The 20,717-nt window shown below is 37.8% G+C and overlaps 1 protein-coding gene across 1 annotated transcript in view; it reads left to right on the plus strand.

Moving 5' to 3' along the window:
* Positions 1 to 20,717, plus strand: part of FLT1 (fms related receptor tyrosine kinase 1) — a 146,149-nt gene that overhangs the window by 35,937 nt on the left and 89,495 nt on the right. The window contains exons 4-9 of the mRNA XM_006270482.3: positions 5,505 to 5,629; positions 13,587 to 13,749; positions 13,840 to 13,976; positions 15,402 to 15,576; positions 17,558 to 17,675; positions 19,879 to 20,048. Coding sequence (XP_006270544.1) covers positions 5,505 to 5,629; positions 13,587 to 13,749; positions 13,840 to 13,976; positions 15,402 to 15,576; positions 17,558 to 17,675; positions 19,879 to 20,048 — 888 coding nt within the window. The remainder of the gene's footprint in view (positions 1 to 5,504; positions 5,630 to 13,586; positions 13,750 to 13,839; positions 13,977 to 15,401; positions 15,577 to 17,557; positions 17,676 to 19,878; positions 20,049 to 20,717) is intronic.

Raw genomic sequence — 20,717 nt, forward strand, 5'->3', positions numbered from 1 at the left:
GATAAGGGACGCTGGGGCCAACACTGGGCTGGCTCCAGCAACCTTATGTGGGGTTCTGGGTGCCTCCTGGGGCTGCAGCCACGTAGATTCTGCTGCATGGAGCCTGGCCAGCGGTGAACTATGGCTCTGGCTGGCCAGACTCTGGCTTTGGGTGGCAAATGCTGCTGCCGCACGTGCCACTCTGCTTTATTTCAGCGGGTTTTTTTTTACCCCTGGATATCTGCACTGCTCCCTTGCAGCGTGGAGAACAATGGAACATGCGGAATGTGGTGCTGCAGAAGTGTCTGCTGTGCCACATGCCGCACGGCCGTGCTCATCTGGACACGGCCTGGGAGTGCATTTTGAATTGCTTGAAGTAGACTGTGCAGGTCCTTGGGATGTGGAAGTCCCATTGACATCACTGGGAGTTCCAGTTGACAGCTCTCTGCATCCGGCCTTGCAGTTAAAATGAATTAAAGCTCTAACTTGAATAGATTTAGTTGCATAACTACACATAATATTATGCCTCAGAACAGGAAGAGGATCTAAAAACAATTCCCTGAAAACTGGTTTTAAAGATCAGAAGCATCAATGTCAGAAAAATTCAGCTGATGAAGGTTTGGCTTAAAATAAAAAAATACTCTGCAAGTCAACAAAAGATTTGACTGGGGTTTTTTTTTAAATTCAGTAATAACCTGGCAGTGGAATAGTCTGTCCTAATATCCGCAGTCTGGGTGGTTTTCTATCTTCCTTATCCCTGTCATGACCTGTCTTTGCTATTTGGCACAGTGTTATCATAGGAGCAGCATTTTTGGCTAGCAGATCATCCCACTAAGTCATATTATGCTGATGTTATTAAATGAAAACTAGCTGAAACCAAACCAGGCTATAGCTATATGCAGTAGGTGAACACATTTTTCATGCATAAAAAAGTTCCTGCTACAAAACAGAGACCTTGGGAAAATACTGAAATAAATAACATATAATTTCTATTTCTGCAGATGGAGGTACTTAACATTTCTCATAGTGAATAATTCCACTAGATTTGCCACCACGTGTACAGTTAAGCATGTGCAGTATCAGGGATTTAGATTTCCAGGTCTTTGAAATCAGTGACTGTGTTTTCATCATTGTCTATACAGTGGTTCACACAACGGGGCCTTGATCTTTGACTGCAGCCTCTATACATCACCACGCTGATGATGATAATGTGCAGAGTAATAACACTTCAGAATAATAAATAGCAAATTCCAGAAATCAGTTATGGGATGGCATTTGTGAGAATGAGTACCTAAAGCTACCTGAAACTGTTCTAGCAATAACTATCCAAACTGTCACTAGTTGCCTTGACTATCGTGAGTGAAAATGTTTTCCCTTAAGAATTAAAGGAGGAGTAGTCTAGCATGCTATACCATCATCCCCTTGGAAAATTTATTTATCAAAATGGAACTGTCCTAGAGTTCTGCTAGCAGGATTTTCTATCTTCATTATGCATATTTATTCACCCCCTGCCCACTTTTTTGCTTGTCAAAATTATTTTTGCCCCAAATTTGAGATTGTTTATTTGCATATCAATACCATTCATTCTTCATTGTTTAGAAGTTGTTATCCCTGGTAGAGCATTTCTTCATAGACTAAGAAGTGAGACAAGGATTGTGGAGTTTTCTTGATAGAATTAGTGTAACAACTTAAGGCCAAATTCTGCCCATAGATGTTCACAGTCCACTTTTATTGTACCAGATTCACCTTTTAGTTGTACCAGAGAAAGTCAAGTGACTCCATTGTATAGGTGAGAGTGGATTAATGGGGTTGCATTATATAACAGAAATATGAAATTAGTCCACTTACCTTAATCAAGTTACCTTAATCAAGTTACATATCTCTAAGAACACGATTTAAATGTCCTTGTAAATGGGAGAAGACGAATGCCCTGAATATAGGAAAACCTTTTCTGTGGAGGCTGAGCTGCCTTGGTGATGAGCCCAATATAAAAATAAATATCCTGACCGTACTGGTCAGTGGCCAAACTTCCATAGACTTCAATGAGTCTTTCATCCATGGACTTCGCTCCTGACATTTTTTATTTGTTTGTTCTGATTTGCAGTTAAAGAATTTGTGTATAAAAATGAGGCTACTTGCTCATTTTTGGGAAGATGTGTGAGAGATAATCAAATTGCTTGTGCAAGATATATAAATAGCACAGACTAGTTACTGATATCAGACACGATATTTTCCTGAATTAAGTTTTTTACATATTTAAATGTGGCTGCTAACCAACTGAATAAAATAGTTGCTATATATGTTCACCGACAATGTAGGAAATGACCTTCATGGGTTTTGTGAAACTGAATATTTTTTGTGGTTTCATGTTGATTGTGAGTGAAAAATATTGAGAGTAACATAGCTAAAACCTAGTACAGGGTAACTGGCTGCAGACACAATTATTGTTCTAAAATACAGTGTTCAGAATGTAAGAACCTTTATCGTATGTAAATATTCAGGTTTTATTTTTTTCTTTAGTTGCAGAGTGTTGTTCAGGAAAGAATAAATACAATCAATTCACTGCAGAATTTAAATGTTTAAAACCAAAGCAACTTAGCATATCTGTCTTCAGCAGAGCTGAAAATCTTCTTCTATAAAGATAAAATATCGTGTTCAAAGTCAAAAACAGACCCTGCCATATTCTGTTAAGGGCCTGATTCACTGCTGGTTTCCTCAGATTTTACATACAACCAGAGATTCTGGTTTTCTCTGATGAAAAAAATCTCCATTTTCCAGTTAAAAAAAAGTAACCCCAAATCCACATTTTCTGTGATTTAAAATGAAACACCACTTATATATAGATATATCTATATATAAGTGGTGTTTCATTTTAATCATGGAAAAATGTGGACTGGGCTTACTATTTTTAAATGAAAATTGGGGATTTTTTCATCAGAAAAAACCAAGATCCCTGCATATGTAACATAAAACTACACTAGCATAACATTGGAATGGTGAATCAACCTCAAAAGGTAGAGTTGGCTCAGAAAACCAGTGGCAGGAAGTCAGGTAATTTTAGCTGCACTCCTAGTCCTAGCCAACTGATTAAGGAAGACTGGCATTTACATCATCTCAGGAAGGAATTATTTTTCTCCAGCGATCAGAAGGGAAACATAGCAGTAACTGCTAGCCATAGGTAGCTGTCAGCAGTGGAGGAAGAGGAGAAAGAAGGGAACAAAAAGTATTGTGTGGAACAGAAAAGTTTTGTGTCACGAATGTAATTGTGCAGGTGATGGCTATGGCCTATCTTTGCCAAGAAAGAACCAGCACCAGCTCCTAGTTCTGGAGTAATGACTGTATCCCCTTATGAGTAGTAAGAAGGAAGGAGAATAAAATCAAAAAGAGTCAGGAAAAGCCTCCAAAGTAATTATGAAAACAAAACTGCACTAGGAAGCATGATGCATATTCCTTTTAATCAAAAGCAGGAAGACATTTGGAGCACTCGGGGACATATATTGCCCTCGCTCCGTGGCGGAACTCCCTAATGATGTCAATGGGAATTCTGCATGAGAATTGAGACGTAGGCATAAATGACTTTTTATGTCTAAATGCCATACTGTGCAACTGTAATTCAGATATACAGAGGAAGAGCTGCTTCCAATATAATAACTGGACTCAGAGTCAAGAAACCTTATGAAAGAGATATTAATGCTTGACTGTTTCCTCCAAGTGTGAATGCCAGCATGCACATCATTTAGAATAAAAGAAAAAAATGTTGCTTGCATTTTAGACTGGTTTCCTGTCACCTCATTTAGATGGGCAGGGGTCCCCTGAGGCTAAGTCAGCTCAGCCCCACTCCTGCAATGTTGGCATCAGTTAGTGGTGACACTGTGTCTGCAGACAGTACCGGTAGTCTTCAGAGCAGCTCTTCCTCACACTTGTCATGATATAATGATCACTAGGTTATGATACAGGAAACCACTCTGCAAAGTTTGCTGGCTTTGGAAAGCAGCTCTTAATTTTGTGTCAAGGATGAATGAGCCTTAGGGGAGTAGTAAGTCTGTTAACTTTGCTGATGTTAAAGGGCTAATGACCTCTTCCATAACTGCAGCTCTTGCAAAACAAAAATGTTTCTTTAAAGTACTGCAAGCAGGTTCATTCTTAGTCTTCTCTTGAATCCTATTGTAAAGGAAACATTACACTAAGAAGTCCATAGGGTATTTTTATTACACATGCATCCTCTATTACTCATAAGTTCCTTTTACAAGCTCAATAGTTTTTAAACACCTATTATTTAATAAAGTACTGTGATGTATTTACCTATAAATGCTTTTGTGACAATTTCATTTTATCTATCAAACCTCTACAAACTTTGTGTTTTCCCCTTTACGTTGGGGTAAATTTTAAGGTAACTCTTAACTTCTAATTTTCTCCAGTAGAAATAAGAGTAGAATTTGCCTCCCTTCCTACTAAACACCTAAGATATACTTTTATTGCATAGCTTAATGAGAAATGAGGACTGCAAAGGCTCCACTTTTATTACAACATGAGCACATGCTGTTAACTGAAAGGGAAGCAAAAGGCATGTATTTAAAGAGGAGCTGTTTCACTGAACATACATGAATGCAAATAACCTCTCTCTTTATAATGAGTCAAACCAACTTTTCAGATCAGAACCAAGAGAGGATTTGTATCCACAATTTGTAGTTTAAGTCTATTTCTATTAATGAAAGCAAACAATAAAACATTTGCAAAAATAGCAATAATGTTCCTTTTCCCCCCAAATATGAGCTTTTTATGTCAGTGTCCTTTGACAAAAAGATGATTGTTTAAGGGTACAATAAATTGTACTCTCAAGACTTCACTATTGAGTTAAATGAAATAAAAGTTTCTTTAGCATTTGGACTTGTTGCTTACACAGGAGACATGTAAGTACTGTAGAAGTGGAAGGAAAGAAATGGTTATTGCTGACTAATCCATATTCCAAGAGTACTTCCATGTCTGTCTGAATGGTCGTATTAAGATCCCAGTGCTAGGGCTTCTGAAATTTGGTATGGGTTTGTCACTTACTCCCAGAGGAGCAGAAAAAGATTTTAGAAAGTGGTGTCCCTTGATAAGTGGCTTCTAGATCCAACTAAGCTAATTACCTCTCCCAGTGATAGCAAAGAATAAATGAATGGAAACACACTTTTTAATTTATGTTCTAGCCCGATATGAAAAACAATAACCAGAAAAATATCTGTTGGAGCCTATCTATGTATGAAAGATGATGCCAACTCTTTATATAAAGAAATGCTCTGTAGTGATTATAAAGGGATGATAAATGTATCTTTCAACAATACCCAAATAATGTTTTACCAGACCTGTTTAAATGAGATATGGCACCCTGGTAAGCATTTTCCATAGATATTTTAGATAAATGAGTGGAGTCTTCTAGTTGTTGTAGTAATCTGTATGTAGATCCTGTTTAAATTTTCTTTACATTTTTCTGTAGCATTTTAATTTTTAATGTTTAACTGCTTCTTTTTATCCTTCTTATGTAGATACAGGAAGTCCATTTGTAGAGCTGCACAGTGACATACCTAAAATTATACACATGACTGATGGAAGAGAGATGATCATACCATGCAGAGTCACAGCTCCAGACACTGCTGTTACTTTAAAGAAGGTACTCTAATTCATGTATATGTCTGAAAGTGCTATGGCTTATATGTACTATATTTACCTGAATACAAGACAAGATTTTTTTGCCCAATCAGAGCTCCTTATCTTACGATTGTATATAACAAAACCTAATTAAATACATTATGTATCATTATGCTTTTGCCAAAAGCAGCATGGGCTCAGTAATGGAAACTAACTAAAGTTGTTTAAGTAAAGCCAACACTGAGCGTGACTATAAAGCATGGGAGAGCCAGAACCAGGACTGACACCCTCCTCTTGGTGCCAAAAATGCTACATTTAATCCTAGCCAAAAAGGCCAAGATGTTGATTAGAACTTGTTGTTGTTGTTGTTGCTCTTAAAATGGGATTGGGGTTGCTCTTAAGGAGGGAACAAGCACCGGGTCTGGAAGTACAGCAGTATCAAGCCAGCACTCAGAGAGCCTGGAGCAAGTTCTAGCACTCTCTCCTGGCACCAAAACAGTGATGAGAACCTGCCACACGAATAGACGATCTATTTATTTATTTATTTCCCTTGCTTTAGGCTGCTCATGTGTTCTTGGAAAATGGCACATAACTAGAATTTGCATAAAGGAAACTCACTTCACAATGTAACAAATAGGGATATGTTCCAAGACCTCGACTTTACTGACCGCCAGACCCATTTCTGCCACTTATACTAGACAATTTTGGTACTCATGAACAGCAGACAGTACACACAAGCACAGGGCACTATATTGGGGATGGCAACTACAGAAACACGTGTCACAGACAATGAGCGAGGAGCGCAGATCAACATGGGAGACTGTATTTTGGAGCATGTCACTCCCACAATGCACCGCACAAAGCAGCTGACGTGCGGGCTTCCACCACACTGATCGCGTAAGAGTGAATTTACTTCGCATATAATGAATTTTTGGTATAAGAAGGGTCATCGCATAAGAGCAAATTCACGTTTTTAAAGAAAAATCTATTTCTTTAAAAAAAAATATATATACATCATCTAGCATAAAACTTTACATCACACATCTTAAAACCACATTAAGAAACCATGCACCTGTTACAATAAACACACCCACTCCCCTGCTCACCTACCTGCTGCCCTTTCACACACACAGAACCCGCATAAAGGGAGAGAAACCTGTATATGGTAGTGTCCATTGAGTGCAATCCCACTCAGTGTTGACTCTTTTAAAAGTCATTGTGAGCCACAACAAGATACATACTGTGATTGCCTCTTCACTCCCACTGAGCTGCACTTTTCTTTCCCATTTCCAGTGAAAAGCTGAGCTACACTTCTCTTTCCCATTTCCAGTGATTCCTATTTCTTCATCAACCTTAAATGTCTGGCAAACATTACCAAACAGTTCACCCAGAATCCCCTTGTTGACCCCTCTCTCACCCTGTCACATATGATTAGTGTGGCCCTGCCCTCCATGAGGTTTAGCCGGACCAAGTTGCTCTGTACCTTGTATACATTTTTGGAGCATTCTAGGACTCATGACAAGAACACCCAGTTCCATTGTTTTCATTTGCTTTGAAACATCATAGATCAACTGGCTTCAGTGATCCATTGCCTAGGCTCATTTACACTGGGATTTAATCCTGGTATTTTAAGTCAGGGGTTAGGAAACCATGATGGGTTTATGGAATATTGGCTGGCAGTAAGGTATTGACTTTTCTTCTTGTTTCCAGCTACTGAACGATATGAAAGGAAGTCAAAAGTAGACAGAATGTAACTGCTTTATTCTAAAATTATGGGAAAAATGTAATCTATACATAATGTCGTGAACCCACTATATTTTGAAGAGCTTGTGGAATGTCCTGTACGTTTCCCTGAGTTAGGTTTACTGATACAGTGCCTGGTGTTTATAAACAACTAAAGATTAACTAATATCTAATGTTGTTATTTGTAAATTTGCATGAGTTATGATGTTTGATATGGATGTAGTTTTATACTCTTGTATGATAACCAATCAAAGAGGGTGATGAGACTTCCAGAGGGATGTTCACACCTAGTAGATCAAAGCTCAAATGGTTTGAAGAAGTAAACACTGAAAATTTATATTTGCATAGCTGTGCATATTGTGTGCCAATGTGACTCAGGCAGGGGAAATACTTTTTTTAAGGGAAATCTTTTAACCAAATAGTATTTGATTAGAACTGTAAGAATGGACTAGTAATCTTTGTCTGCAAAGTTATAAATATTCTTCCAGTCATAAGTGGGTCAGTAAAGAAGTCTGACTGGTCAAGTGGATATGCATTAGAAGGCAGGAGTTCATATGTATAACATTTGAGCTCCAAGAACTCTACAGAAGGATGGAATTGACTGAATGAAGACAAGTACTTAAGCCTGGCCATAGGAGCCAGAGCTGGTCTTTAGTTTGTTCTTGGGCATAGGGAATGGCTTGGGGCCCTCAGCCAGCAGGCTGAATAAAGTACACAGGAGAACTTCCAGGATGCCCTGGCCAGAAGCTCAGAGGCAGAAGCTGCTTTCTAACCTGTTGAGCTGGGTAGGAGCTGTAAGATTAGGTTTAAGATGCAGGGTAAGGTTAAACTGTTGTTTTGATATTTCCCCTTGTTTATTTTTTTCTTATATATCTGTCTATATCTATGGATACTGATTTCTTATGTTTACTTCTGTTTTTATAAGAACTCTTCTTGCTATCTTTTATAACTTATGTATTGTTAGGGTAAGAGTGATTTCAGAGTATTTGATCATATAGTTAGGCCTCTTCTCCAGAAGTGGGGATTTATCTATTCTGAGTGCATAATTGGACAAGGGTGTGATTCTTCTAGCTGGCAGAATCTCCTCTGCTGCGAGGTGGCCAGACCTGGGTGAGACAGGTGATGCAGAGGTACCACAGGCCCTAGAACATCTCCGCTGGTTCTCAGCGGGCAAGCAACAAACAGCAGAGGGGAGCTTGAGGCAGAAGGGCGCCCCTGGAGGTGTGATAACACCCTGGGACAGTGTGTAAAATGTGCCCCAGCCACAGCTGAGTCCAGGGTGTCAGGCACAATGAAAAGAATTTTGATTCCAAATCACAATCTGTAGTAAAATGTGAATCGGAGATGGACTACACAGAAAATTCTGTGGCTGTTGAATGATGTGGCTGCAGTGTGTATGTTGTAAAGTGGGACTCTAGGATTTATATTTTGGAAGTTGAGGTATCAAAAACACGTTGGATTTTAAATCTCAGTGTATTTAATGTACCAGTGCTTTCTTACTATCTTTGAATACCCACTGCACTTGTAGCTGGAATTTGTGGTGCAGGAATCATATAGCCATGTACCACTAGAAGCAGATCTACCACTATTTTTAAGGGAACAAAGTTCTAACCAAAGGATTTGGTTACATGTACGTTTTGCATTCCAGGAAAAAGAAATGTCTCCCTAATTCATGCCAGAATTTCCTGGATTATGTAAACTACAATTCCTTAGATCACTGTAGTGGTTTATTTGTCATTCTGTGAAACCCCATGTGCAAGGACCAAAGCAATCTTTTGCTCCCATAGCAATTAAGAGATATTTTAAATGCATTTCACAACTGCAAGTACTACTTCTGGATAGCTGGCAAAACCAACATTTTGTGTTTTTATTTAGCAATAAGGTAAGAAGTCTGTGTTCCCATACTGTGAACCTTTGTAATTAGAAAAGCATTATAGAGCCATTAGTTCTGTATCCTATATTGCCAGGAAGTCAAAGGATAGCTTCTTAGTCATAGTGGAATCATCTATGAGAGTCCCCCCTGTGTGAATGGGTTCAGTCCTGAAGTCATGTGAATACCATCCACAGCACTTTGTTCCTCTTAATATTGTTACAGTTTAGTTTCAAGGATGACAAAGATTCAACTGCAGCTTTACTTTAATTCTTTTGAAATGGTGTGTTGCTCTAACCTTGAGTTAGTCTAGCTCAGTGGATACATATTGGACAAGATGGTATCCATACCCAAAAAAGAAGGAGCCTTCAAAATCAGTAATAGGAAGAACATTTTACTTCTAAGGTCCTTGATTTACATACAGACCAGATCTATAGCTTCTAAAGGCGGTTATCTAAAGCTACCATTCCTTGCATGCTCCAAGGGCCTTATGGCTAAGGGCAATCAAAACTTGGGGGCATCCGAACCCCAAGTGTCTGGCCTTGGGCCTGCAAGTAGGATGCCTGCCAAAGGCTTTGGAAACATCTGAAACCGCAGGGTGAAGGATGTTTGCCAGTAGCAGGGCCACTTATGGTTCTGGACATTTGGATTTGGAATTAGTTTTGGCTAATTTGGCCGTGGATACAAATTATATATATTTGGTGATTTTGATGGGGAGTGCAAAGTTCAAACATGTACCACAGCAGCTGTAATATACATTTTCCTTCCTTCTTCCTCTTGGCTTGATTTACTATAACCATTTATATGTCAGTGTTTTGGTTTCCATTTCTGTTCTTTTTTTTCCCTCTTCTTGCAGAGAAAGCCAGCAATGGTGTTAGAACACAGGGATAACCACACTTGATAATAAAAAGAAAAAGTCTTAGCTGTTTGTAGAATTACCTACTAAAAAGACTTGATTGTTTTAACTAATGAATGCCTACCTCACTCTTCACAGAATCAAGTTCCCCTTTTTTCTCAGAAAGGAAACATATTACAGTTGTTATGTAATTGACTTAAAATTGACTCTTTTATAATCTATTTTTATAAAACATATGGAAAACATATCTTCTAATACATCCATAGATTTGAAATCTTGTTATATTGTCAGGGAAGTGAAGTCAAAGTCCACCTGAACCTAGTGGCCCATTGGGCTAACACTCTTTTGTTTCCTGGCCAACAGAGTACAAGTGAATGACCTATCTTATCTGCTTGCCTTTGACACCCCAGCCTGAAAGATTAGGTACCCATTCATAGCTGGGTAGATTAAGAGTGACTTTTGTAAATCCAGAGCAAGGACTGGAAGCATGCCTGTGGAGTTGTAGTAAGATGCCTTGACAGCTTTGCCACTGTGCCTTGATTATTGTACTGTGTTAGTTTCAAAAGATTCCGGAGAAGAACCCCATTATGATAGAGGCTGAAGAAATAGTAAGATGTGATCCATGATTTAAAGAATTTAGGACTTAACTTGAAGTAAGATGCAAAGAAAGAAAGAAGGTAAAAGGACAAGAATAAATCAGCTGCTATTGTGATGGTGACTATATAAGTAACAATGATAATATGTCCCGTGTTTACTTAGGCAATGCTAACCAGTATTGTTTCATGGTGTCCTTGTACTCTCCCTGTCTATCTGTCTGTATCCATTTGTGGTTACTTGTTTTTATGCTTAGACGCTAAGTTTTTGTGGGTACTGTCTTTTTTTGTTCTATGTTTGTACAATGCCTGGCATATTGGGGTCTTGGTCTACGATGAGGACCAAGGTACTACAACAAAAACAACAACAACAGCTCAATGATCTGGATCTTTTCATCTCTTTTTCAAAAACTCAGTCATGGGTTGTTTCTTGCAGGCAGTGTGGTGGACGTGGGGTGATTTGCAAGAGTAGAGTGTAATGTCTAGTTCAGAATAGTATCTTTAGGCAGCGCAGAGAAAACTGTAGAGAAGGTGGACATGCAGGTCACAGACGAACAGAAAGTTGAAATTATTTGCAGGTCATGGAGTAGGGACACTGGCAGAACAAGAGTGAGTACAGAAGGTGATCTGATAAGGTAAAATAGCAAGTACAGAGGGGCATAGGGCCCTAAAACAGAAGTGTTCTTTGGAAGGACTTAAAGGGTAAAATTTGTCTACAGCCATATATTTAATAAAGCCCCCAAGCCTCATATATAGCCCTTATAATTTTTTAGAGGTATCCGATTGACAAGTGATGTGTTCGTGGATTTCATTTTGGTTTAACAAAAACCTGCAGAGTCAAAACATGATAGAAGTATGATGCTCCATGCAAAAATCAGACCTTTTTTGCTTTCTAATTATCCTGGTCCTGTCACCATGAAGTATTATGAGTGCTTTTTGGTTACTATAACCAAAATCTTGCTCTTTGGAAAACAAGGAAGGACAGTGATTGTGGAACTTAGTTGAAATGCTGTTCTCCTAAGGCCACTTTTTAAGGCAGAATTACACATTTTTGATATACATGCCTGCAAATAGGTACATTAGTGTTGTAGAAAAAGAATGTATGTCTGCATGTACCTTCTGCAACCAAGCCAAGGATGTATCTTTAACCCTAACAGTTGACTGCCAGCAGCCTCACCGCATTTCTTTCCTTTCCCTCTCTTTGAACAGAGAACTTGTCTCCTGGCTAGTTCTGTCCATCCTGCAGCCAATCCTTTAGGGAGGAATACCCAAAGGGTGGGGGTTTGTGATTGCATGGCTTCCTCCTGCCTGGAATGCCTTTCCTCTGAAATGTGGCACCCTCAGTGCTGCCTATTCAGCAAATGCCTAGAGCTGCCCTTGAGATCACCTCTGCTCATCTCCTGCCATTTCCTCAGACAGAAATGGAGAATGAATAAAGTGAACAATAATTACTGTTAACACAAGTGCTGCTGTAAAATAGAATTCTTTATCTTTACAACATCAGATAAGAAGCTATAATAAGCATGCAGATCATAAAGGAAGTGTGTGCTCTACACCCGAATGCAGTCCATTACATTACAGCCTGCTGGCTGATGTTCAATAATGCCTTATATTCTAAGAACTCTATTGTTGTTACTGTTACTAAATACAAATATACCTGTGATTTAGTTCAACCAATTCACTACCACATGGTCAAGACATTTATATTCACTTCCACATTAGCTGAATCAGAAGGAGATATAAATTAACCAATGTTTTTCATTGCTGTATTCCCATAGGGGTTCTGCTAGAACACCATTGGAGAGAGATTCAGTCTGTAGCAAATGCTTCCCCAAGCCATGGTAGCCCAGAATTCATATTTGTATGAATGAAATCATATTAATTAATTAAATCAATCATTATGTATTAGCGTCACAGTGGAGATGGGAAAGGTATTCTTCTGTTCTTATTGCACATATTCCTTTAGCTAAGCAAGCTCTTAAAATTTAACCTCCCTAGGAATCAGGGATTTATTTCATAACTGTCAAGCTGAACCAGTGGTTGTAATAGACTGTTGGAGCAAAAGTTTCAAAAACAGTCAATAAATTGGGGGTTCTTAAATTTTGAGTGCCCAGATTTAAGATTCCTTAAATGTGCCTGCTTTTCAGAAATCACTGTCTGAGCACTGACTCTCTAAAAATTAGGTTCATCTAGAGTGTCTCAAGTGGGTACTAAAATTCATATTCCCTTTTGAAAATGTAATACTAGTAGAAACTACAGTTCCCAATAACTATTCATGAGAAACCTTTGTGACCTCAAGATTCATGCACTGTGCTATGTGGAAATCAAGTAATTTGTATACTAGGACATTTCAGCTTTTGAAAAGGAACACATGTTTTTTCAAACTTTTTCCCCTGGAACAACCAAGATCCTTAGAAGCCAGTATAAAACACGAACCATTAAAATTAATTAGAGCTGGAATTAATAAAGGAACAAAATGACAGCAAATGAAATTAGCCTGTCACCTCGAGTGAAAAAACATGTATTTGTTTTTCAATAGCAACCCCAGGATAGTTAATTGCAAAGGTTTCCGACATGAGCATTTTAGCTGCCAACTGAAAACCAACAGCACCACGGATTAATCTCCTATGCTAATGATAGTGTCAATCTATTGTGTAATAGATTACAGCCTTTTATGAATAATGTAATCTTAGAAAGAAATAAAACATTCTGATTCTTTACCCAGATTTTCCTTTCATTTGAGATGATAATAAATTACTGGAAAATGTGTGTAATTAAATATTGCCATTTCTCCTTTGACTGCCAATTTTTAGACTTATTTTAATTCCTTTTTATTGGGCAATCCCAGGCTTTTGGGCAAGGAGCTCTATGAAAATAAAAAAGGATAATTTATATAAACTATGTTCTTAATTTTCAGATCCCACTAGAGACTCTGAATCCTGATGGGAAGACAGTAGTCTGGGACAGTACGAAAGGCTTTATTATCCCCAAGGCAACATACAAATTCATTGGGCTTCTTAGCTGTGAGACAATCATTGATGGGCATAAGTACAGTACAAAATATCTAACACACCGACAAAGTGAGTAGCATGCTACTATCGCTGCCATTCAAACACAGCATTGTATTTTTGTAAGGTTGTTAATTTTTTCTTTCTCTGTGTGTTATGTAGCCAACACAATTTTTGATGTCCAGTTAAGCACCCCAAGTCTGGTCAAACTGCTGAAAGGGGACAGCCTTGCAATTAACTGTACTGTTGCTGCAGCCTGGAACACAAGAGTTCAGATGACCTGGAGTTATCCTGGAGAGGTTAGTGCTTTGATCTACATGAAGAAATCATAGCTGTTTTCCAAAAGAGAATGCCATTAGCAAGCATTCCCAATAGGAATTTTGGCTTGAAATGCTTGTGATGCTTTGCATTCCATTGTTGTGACCCTCACTGACATGTCTTTTAATGCTTTTCTTATTTTTGTTTCTTTTTTGCTTAATCAAATCAGTAAACATGTTTCTACAATGTACTCTGGTATACTGCATAATTGTGAGTGAACGTAAGAATTGTTTTAGCCTTGGGAACTTCTCTTTGGATTTGGTGAAATGATAGAAATTTATCACCCAATGCCAAGCAGGAGTCTCTTTTGTGTCAAAAAAAAGTTTTCAGTTAGGCTGTCTTTCTCAGCACATTCATTTAAAGGCCTGGCAGACAGTCAGGCACCCAGCTCAAGCATGTTTAGAAAAGATATTACAATTCAGCTAGCCAAGATCTCATTTGTTAAATGTCACATGAACAATCCTCTTGTTTTGACAACTACAAGAATGATCTTGAATGTACTTCCCCTCCCCCAAATTGGGAGCATCCTCATAAATATTTGTCATTTATGAAACAACTGCCAGGGAGTCCGTGTTAAGCTGATAAGAAATTTGACATTAGTTTAAGGTTTACAACTCCCAGTCCTTTCATGTCAGTTTGATTTATGCTGCTGATTAAAGTCGCGATCATTTATTATGTCATTCATTGTGCCTAATCACAAGCCAAAATTATGATTACATTTTAAAAAAAAGATTAATGTAGCAGCTTCTAACACACTATAGCTGTTTTCACAGGCATTTTCCAACTTGGAAATAAATAACTTAACAACAAAAAATTCTCTAAGTGTGCTGTATTGGTGTTATATTGGCACCTTCTTGCCTTACTGAGCCTAATTTAACATCACACTTCACCCTATGAAATACTGCTTTGTTTTTATTTAGATGGTAACTTAAGGGTTCTCACTGTTTACAAGACAATAACAATGTCCCTGGCTTAAATAAACTTTGAGGCCAAAGGCTGAGGGGGATTCACAGGAAATAACTCCTTAGCTTCAGATTATCTTCAGTTCCACCCTATTCTCTTGCCAAACCTAGTCACTTCTCCCCTATTGTTTTCAGAATTCTTTCCTTCTTATGTTAATACCTTTGTCTCCTGTAAATTTGCCCATGGACCATGGGTTCCATCAGCAATCCCTATAATGCCTTCCACATAGCCATTAGCAGCCTAAGGTTCATTAAATGGCTCCATCATAGCAGTCAGGGATGCAACAGGGTTTGCTGCTGGCCCCCATGAGACTTACACAGCTCCTGTGAGGCCTCTCTTCTTCTGTATTTAGAAATTGCTTAGACTATATTGAATGTTGCTACAATTTAAATAATAATACATTTCCCCCTGTGACTTAATATTTCTTTTTATTTTCTTCCTAGGCAAACAAGAGAGGTTCTATAACCCAACGAATTGACCAAAAAAATACAGAAGCTAATATTTTTTACAGTATTCTAGTTGTTGACAAAGTACGTGATATTGATGAAGGCCAGTATACCTGCTATGTGAAGAGTGGACCATCAATCAAATCTGTTAACACAACAGTTCGTGTTTATGGTAAGATATAGTGTGGACGTGTAGAAGGCTTAATAGTCATTGTCCATGTGCAAAGTTAAACAATTGTTAGAAACCTTTAGTACTGAAGCCCAAAATGGATATGAATTTTGGCACACCAGCCATGGATAGAAAAGGGTGTGTGTGAACAGAATATGTAGCATTTGTTCCAAGATACTGCTTTATTTACTGGCAGTTTCTAGCTTAGCCTCAATTTTATCACTTTTGTCTTCAAAGTAGCCCCAAAACCCTGTACCAATAGGTTCTGGCAAATGTAGTCACTAGCAGTTCTCACAGAGATGAATTATAGGCTTAATTTAAAAAGAGGACTCACAATGTTTCTTTTCAAAGAAACCTATATCTACATATATCCATGCAAACTATACACATTTTATTTCATGAAAGTTCTTTAAGGGGAAAACTCATGAGAACCACATCTCTGACTTCACATAATTCCCTCCTTATTAAGCACAACTGATGTGTGCATTGATAGGATGAGCTCTACATGGAGCTCTACACCTTGGGACCATTCACATACTGAAGTAAACAATGGATACTACAGTTCATCTATGAAGAGAAGGTTGACATTAGAAACATTAAACTATTGTTCAGTGGGCACATCTACATAAGACATTTACTGTGGAGCTACTTAATTAGCTCTGCAGTAAAGTCTCAGCCTCTATACATGAGGACCTATTAGACTGCAGTAAAGTAATTAACTCCACTGTAGGTTAGTACTTGTAAACACAAGTACTATCCTCTAGTGGCATTCTTTACTGCACAGCAACGCATGTGTAGATACTATTGGCCTGGGGCATGAGGGTATTTCAATGCAGGGACTCTCCCCACCAGGCCCCCTGCCAGCTGGTGTTGCTCCAACCTGGCTCAGTGTGCTGCAGTCCCAGGGACATGTATAAATGTAGTGTCCAGGAACAATAAACTCTGGTGTAAACTGTGCTGGAGTTTATTGCTTCACATTAATTGCACATGTGGATGCACCCAGTGATTTGCTGTGGCTTTCAGTAACATTCCAGGGAAAGTCAAGGTGTTGGTTCTAACCTAAAATTGTTTTGAACTGGCTGCCTTAGAGACGGTGTCTTCATGATGTATCTTTGCTGTTGAGATTATCAGGAATCACTTGTGTGGGAACCCTCTTGGTATTAATGAGTGGGTTACTAGTGGGTTTACTCTCTTCCTAAGGAAAGTTTTCCTCGAAATATACATAAATTCAGTTGAGACTAAGGTCAGAATAGACAACCAGCTCATCTAATCTAACCTGCTATCACAACTCACAAAGGAACAGATCCTACTCCATCTAGTAGGCCCTTAAATTCACTGTCCAAATGCAATCCCAATCTACCCAGTTTGAGTCCATGAAAATCCATTAATACATCCACTTTTCTAACATGCTGTTATTTTAGCCTTAAGAATAAGTCACAAAAAAGTAGCAAGGAAGAGGACAACCCACCCAGCTTTTGTACTGGCAGTTTTTCAGCAGGTTAGCATAGGATCATACTTAAGTGCCTAAATTTCCTTACTTACTCTGAACCAAGAGTTCTAGATTTTGGCATTAAAATTACTTATGCACCTAATAGATGGAATATGATTTGGCCTTATATTTCTTTCACTTACCTCTTTATATAGCGCAATAACTTTGTTTTTTATTCCAGCATAATTTATATTTGGCTGATATATATTTTCTCAAATCGAGTTTGTGGCCCATGGACCAAGCCCTAAATTCCTGAATATTTTTAGGATGTTTTAGGTTTTGTAAAAAGCCAGATTTTATAACTGAAGATCTCTGGTAACCCAGGGTTTAGTCTTGGTCTGGGAAACCATGGATCTCCCAAATGATTAGACAGCCTTGTTAGATTCCCGAATCTTTTAAAATTTACCTCTCTGATGCTTTTTAATTTCTGTGATAAGCATGCTGTCTTGTGTAAAAATCAGTGATGTAAACTTTCCTTTTTTTCTTTTTTTAAAGATAAAACATTTATTAATTTGAAACATCGAAGAAAAAGTGTGCTTGAAGCTGTAGCTGGCAGAAAGTCCTATCGGCTATCAATGAAAGTGAAGGCATTTCCTACACCAGAAGTTGTATGGTAGGATTACAGTTACTTCCACATAGATACAGGAGCTACTTCTTAGGTGGTATAACATTTTTGCTCAGGTTTATTTATTTCTATTTCAGGATATTTTGTTTCAGTATTTTGTCCAAATGTCAAATCATTAATGCTGTGCAGTTTTATCACACGTTCCAACTGAATATTTCAGAATAGTTAGTGTTAATTAATTAACTAAAGCACTTAAGTATACACTTACTTTCAAGCATCCTAGTAGACCTATTGACTTCAATTTGCCTACTCACTGAATTAAAAGGAAATCACATGCTTAATTGTTTTGCTAGAGCAAGACCCTACTCCTCACAATGTGCTAGTAAGTTATGAAAATGTTATCTCCATTTTATAGACAGAGAAATGGTGGCATAGCAAGGCCACCCGATCTCCAAAGGTATGTAGGTGTCTAACTCCCATTTGAAATCAATGGAAATTAAAGGCCTAACTACCTTTAAAAAAATCAGGGCCTAAGTGCCATGCCAGGGTCACACAGGAAAACTAGCAGACTCAGCTCTGATATTCTGAACCTGTCATTTAACCATAAGACTATATTTGCTCATTTCAATACCTGAAACCACTAGAAAGAAATAAAGCTTTCTTAGAATAAATGAAAAAAAGAATAAATACATAAATTGAATAACAGTGGAGGCTGGCTTCATTTTTTTTATATAGTTTCAATATCTACTTTCATGAGTTAAGATTTTTCCTTGGCCCAAATATGCTATATTAAAAAATCTTTTAAGCAGATTTTGTATTGGTCCAAGCACCTTTATATAAAACAATGTTATCTATTCATGATCTCAAGGTTTTTTTTAATGGTTTTAAATGGCAATAGCTTTGGCTCAATTCATTACATTTTAACAAAGGGTGTGTGACAAGGCTGATTAGGAAAACAATCCATACATACATGAACTGTGCAAGTTCACATTACTCTCAGCCAGAATTTATTTTTGCTTCTAACATTTGTGTTTTGTTTTAATCTCCCACATTGGAGTTTACAGATCCAAATGGAAAATGAAGGGGGCAAATGAAACTGTCATTAGCCATTATTAAATCTTTTAAATTTTTAAATGGTTTGTTCTCTTGACCAGTCCTATAGAAGCAGGACTTATAAAATACATGAAATCAAACTTCTAAATCTACATACAGTCTTTTAAAAGAATATTTTTCCATTGCTTGTATAAGGCCTGCAGGACCTAACCCTAAAGGTTTACTAATGTAAGAATCCAGTGGCAAACTCCTTAATTTAATTGACTGAATCACCAAAGTAGAAAATCTTCTGTTTATAACATAACAAAGTTATTGCATCAAACCATTGAAGAACTGTAAATCTTTGAAAATATTTCTCTATATATGTAATGGCTTGTGTTTTCTCCATTGATTTTTCCACTTTTTAAAGTTGTCTGCATGAAGATAGGACATCTCATTCTTAAATGTTCATTTAATCCACTTGTTCTTTTCCCCCACCTGAAATAAGTAATGTTTTTAATATCAGAGTTCTTTAACCTGGAAAATATTGTGAGGTGATGAAGGAATGGTGTGGGGCTGAATTTAACAGCCTTTGCTTGTATAAGTAAACTTTACTCACTAGATTAATCCCACTGATTACAGATAACCCTAGTATGTGTAAGGATCCCAGAATGGGTCTCTTAAATTAGGATTAAGCAACAGAAGATAACCTTAAGTTTTCTTTTAAGAGATGGAAGTGTTATCTTAAGAGATAAAAATACCATTGCACATATGTATGTATGCACATATGTATTATTAAGAATTATTAAGAATAAGTCTCAACAATCAACGGTTGGACATCTTATCACATGACCCTGTTAGATCATATTCATACACAGAATATTTTTCTTCAATATACTTCATAGGTATTAACTAATTGAGTCCTTCCCTCTGGGAGTGGAAGCTATACCACTGACATAGAATGTATCAAAGATTATAGAGGCTACTTTTGATCCTAGTATAAAGCTTAAGAAGAAGCATGAAATAAAGGAATACAGGCTTTTTAAGCAAAATTAATTTTCAAAATCTTGTTTTCTTCTGGCTACTGAAGACCATATTTGGACTGGCATGGAAGCCCATAGCTTAAGATCATGTCAGTACAAAGATGTTCAATTCCTAGGATGTAGTTACTATGAAAAATACCCATGTAATAACACCGCATTATAATGTTCTTTTAAAGGTTAAAAGATGGATTACCTGCTGCTGAAAAGTGTGCACGGTATGTGGTTAAAGATTATTCATTAATCATTAAGGATGTAGCTGAAGAGGATGCAGGAGATTACACTATAGTTCTGAATATACGACAGTGGAACTTATCTAAGAACCTAACAGTCACTCTCATAGTAAATGGTAAGTTTGCAGTACATTTCTACTTTGCTATTAAACTTGTAAGTGCCATTTCCCCAGCTGAGGCTTGATTTTACACAGTTTATGTCACTGGGAATGTTCACGGAAGTAAAGTCTTGTTCCTGTGCAGATGGACTGAATGATGCTGAAGTCAATGGAACTGCACACCTCTGCTTTCTGGCACTTGGCTCCCCTCCCCTTCACTGCTCCCTAGCACTTGGCAGAATCTCTGCCCAAGATGCGAAAATGGCTCATTATACCTCTGTATACTGATTACACCAGTGTCTCCAGTGACTTCGTTTTTCATTACACAAACAGTTTTAGCACGTATTCACCCCGCTGTACTTTGTCCCATTGATGTTATTTAGTTCTCAGCAGGTGCACCTACACATGTGCTTTACTGTGCAGTAGACCAATTTGCTATGCAGTGAAGTGTCACCATCTACATGTGCGCAGCAATTAGGCCAGTGTAGACAAATTTACTGCACCATCAGAGAGTCCTATCTGACACAAATACTATCTAATGGTGGAGTAACTTACTGAGCTTAAACACATGTATAGACAATGACCTCTAGATTAGTTTACTCTGCTTCAAATCATGCTGGACTGAATCTGAATCAGATTCAGATTCAGTCTCATTAATCACACATGTAGATATGGATAGCTGGATTT

This window comes from Alligator mississippiensis, chromosome 1 (genome assembly GCF_030867095.1).
Source record: "Alligator mississippiensis isolate rAllMis1 chromosome 1, rAllMis1, whole genome shotgun sequence".
Taxonomy (NCBI): Eukaryota; Metazoa; Chordata; order Crocodylia; family Alligatoridae; genus Alligator; species Alligator mississippiensis.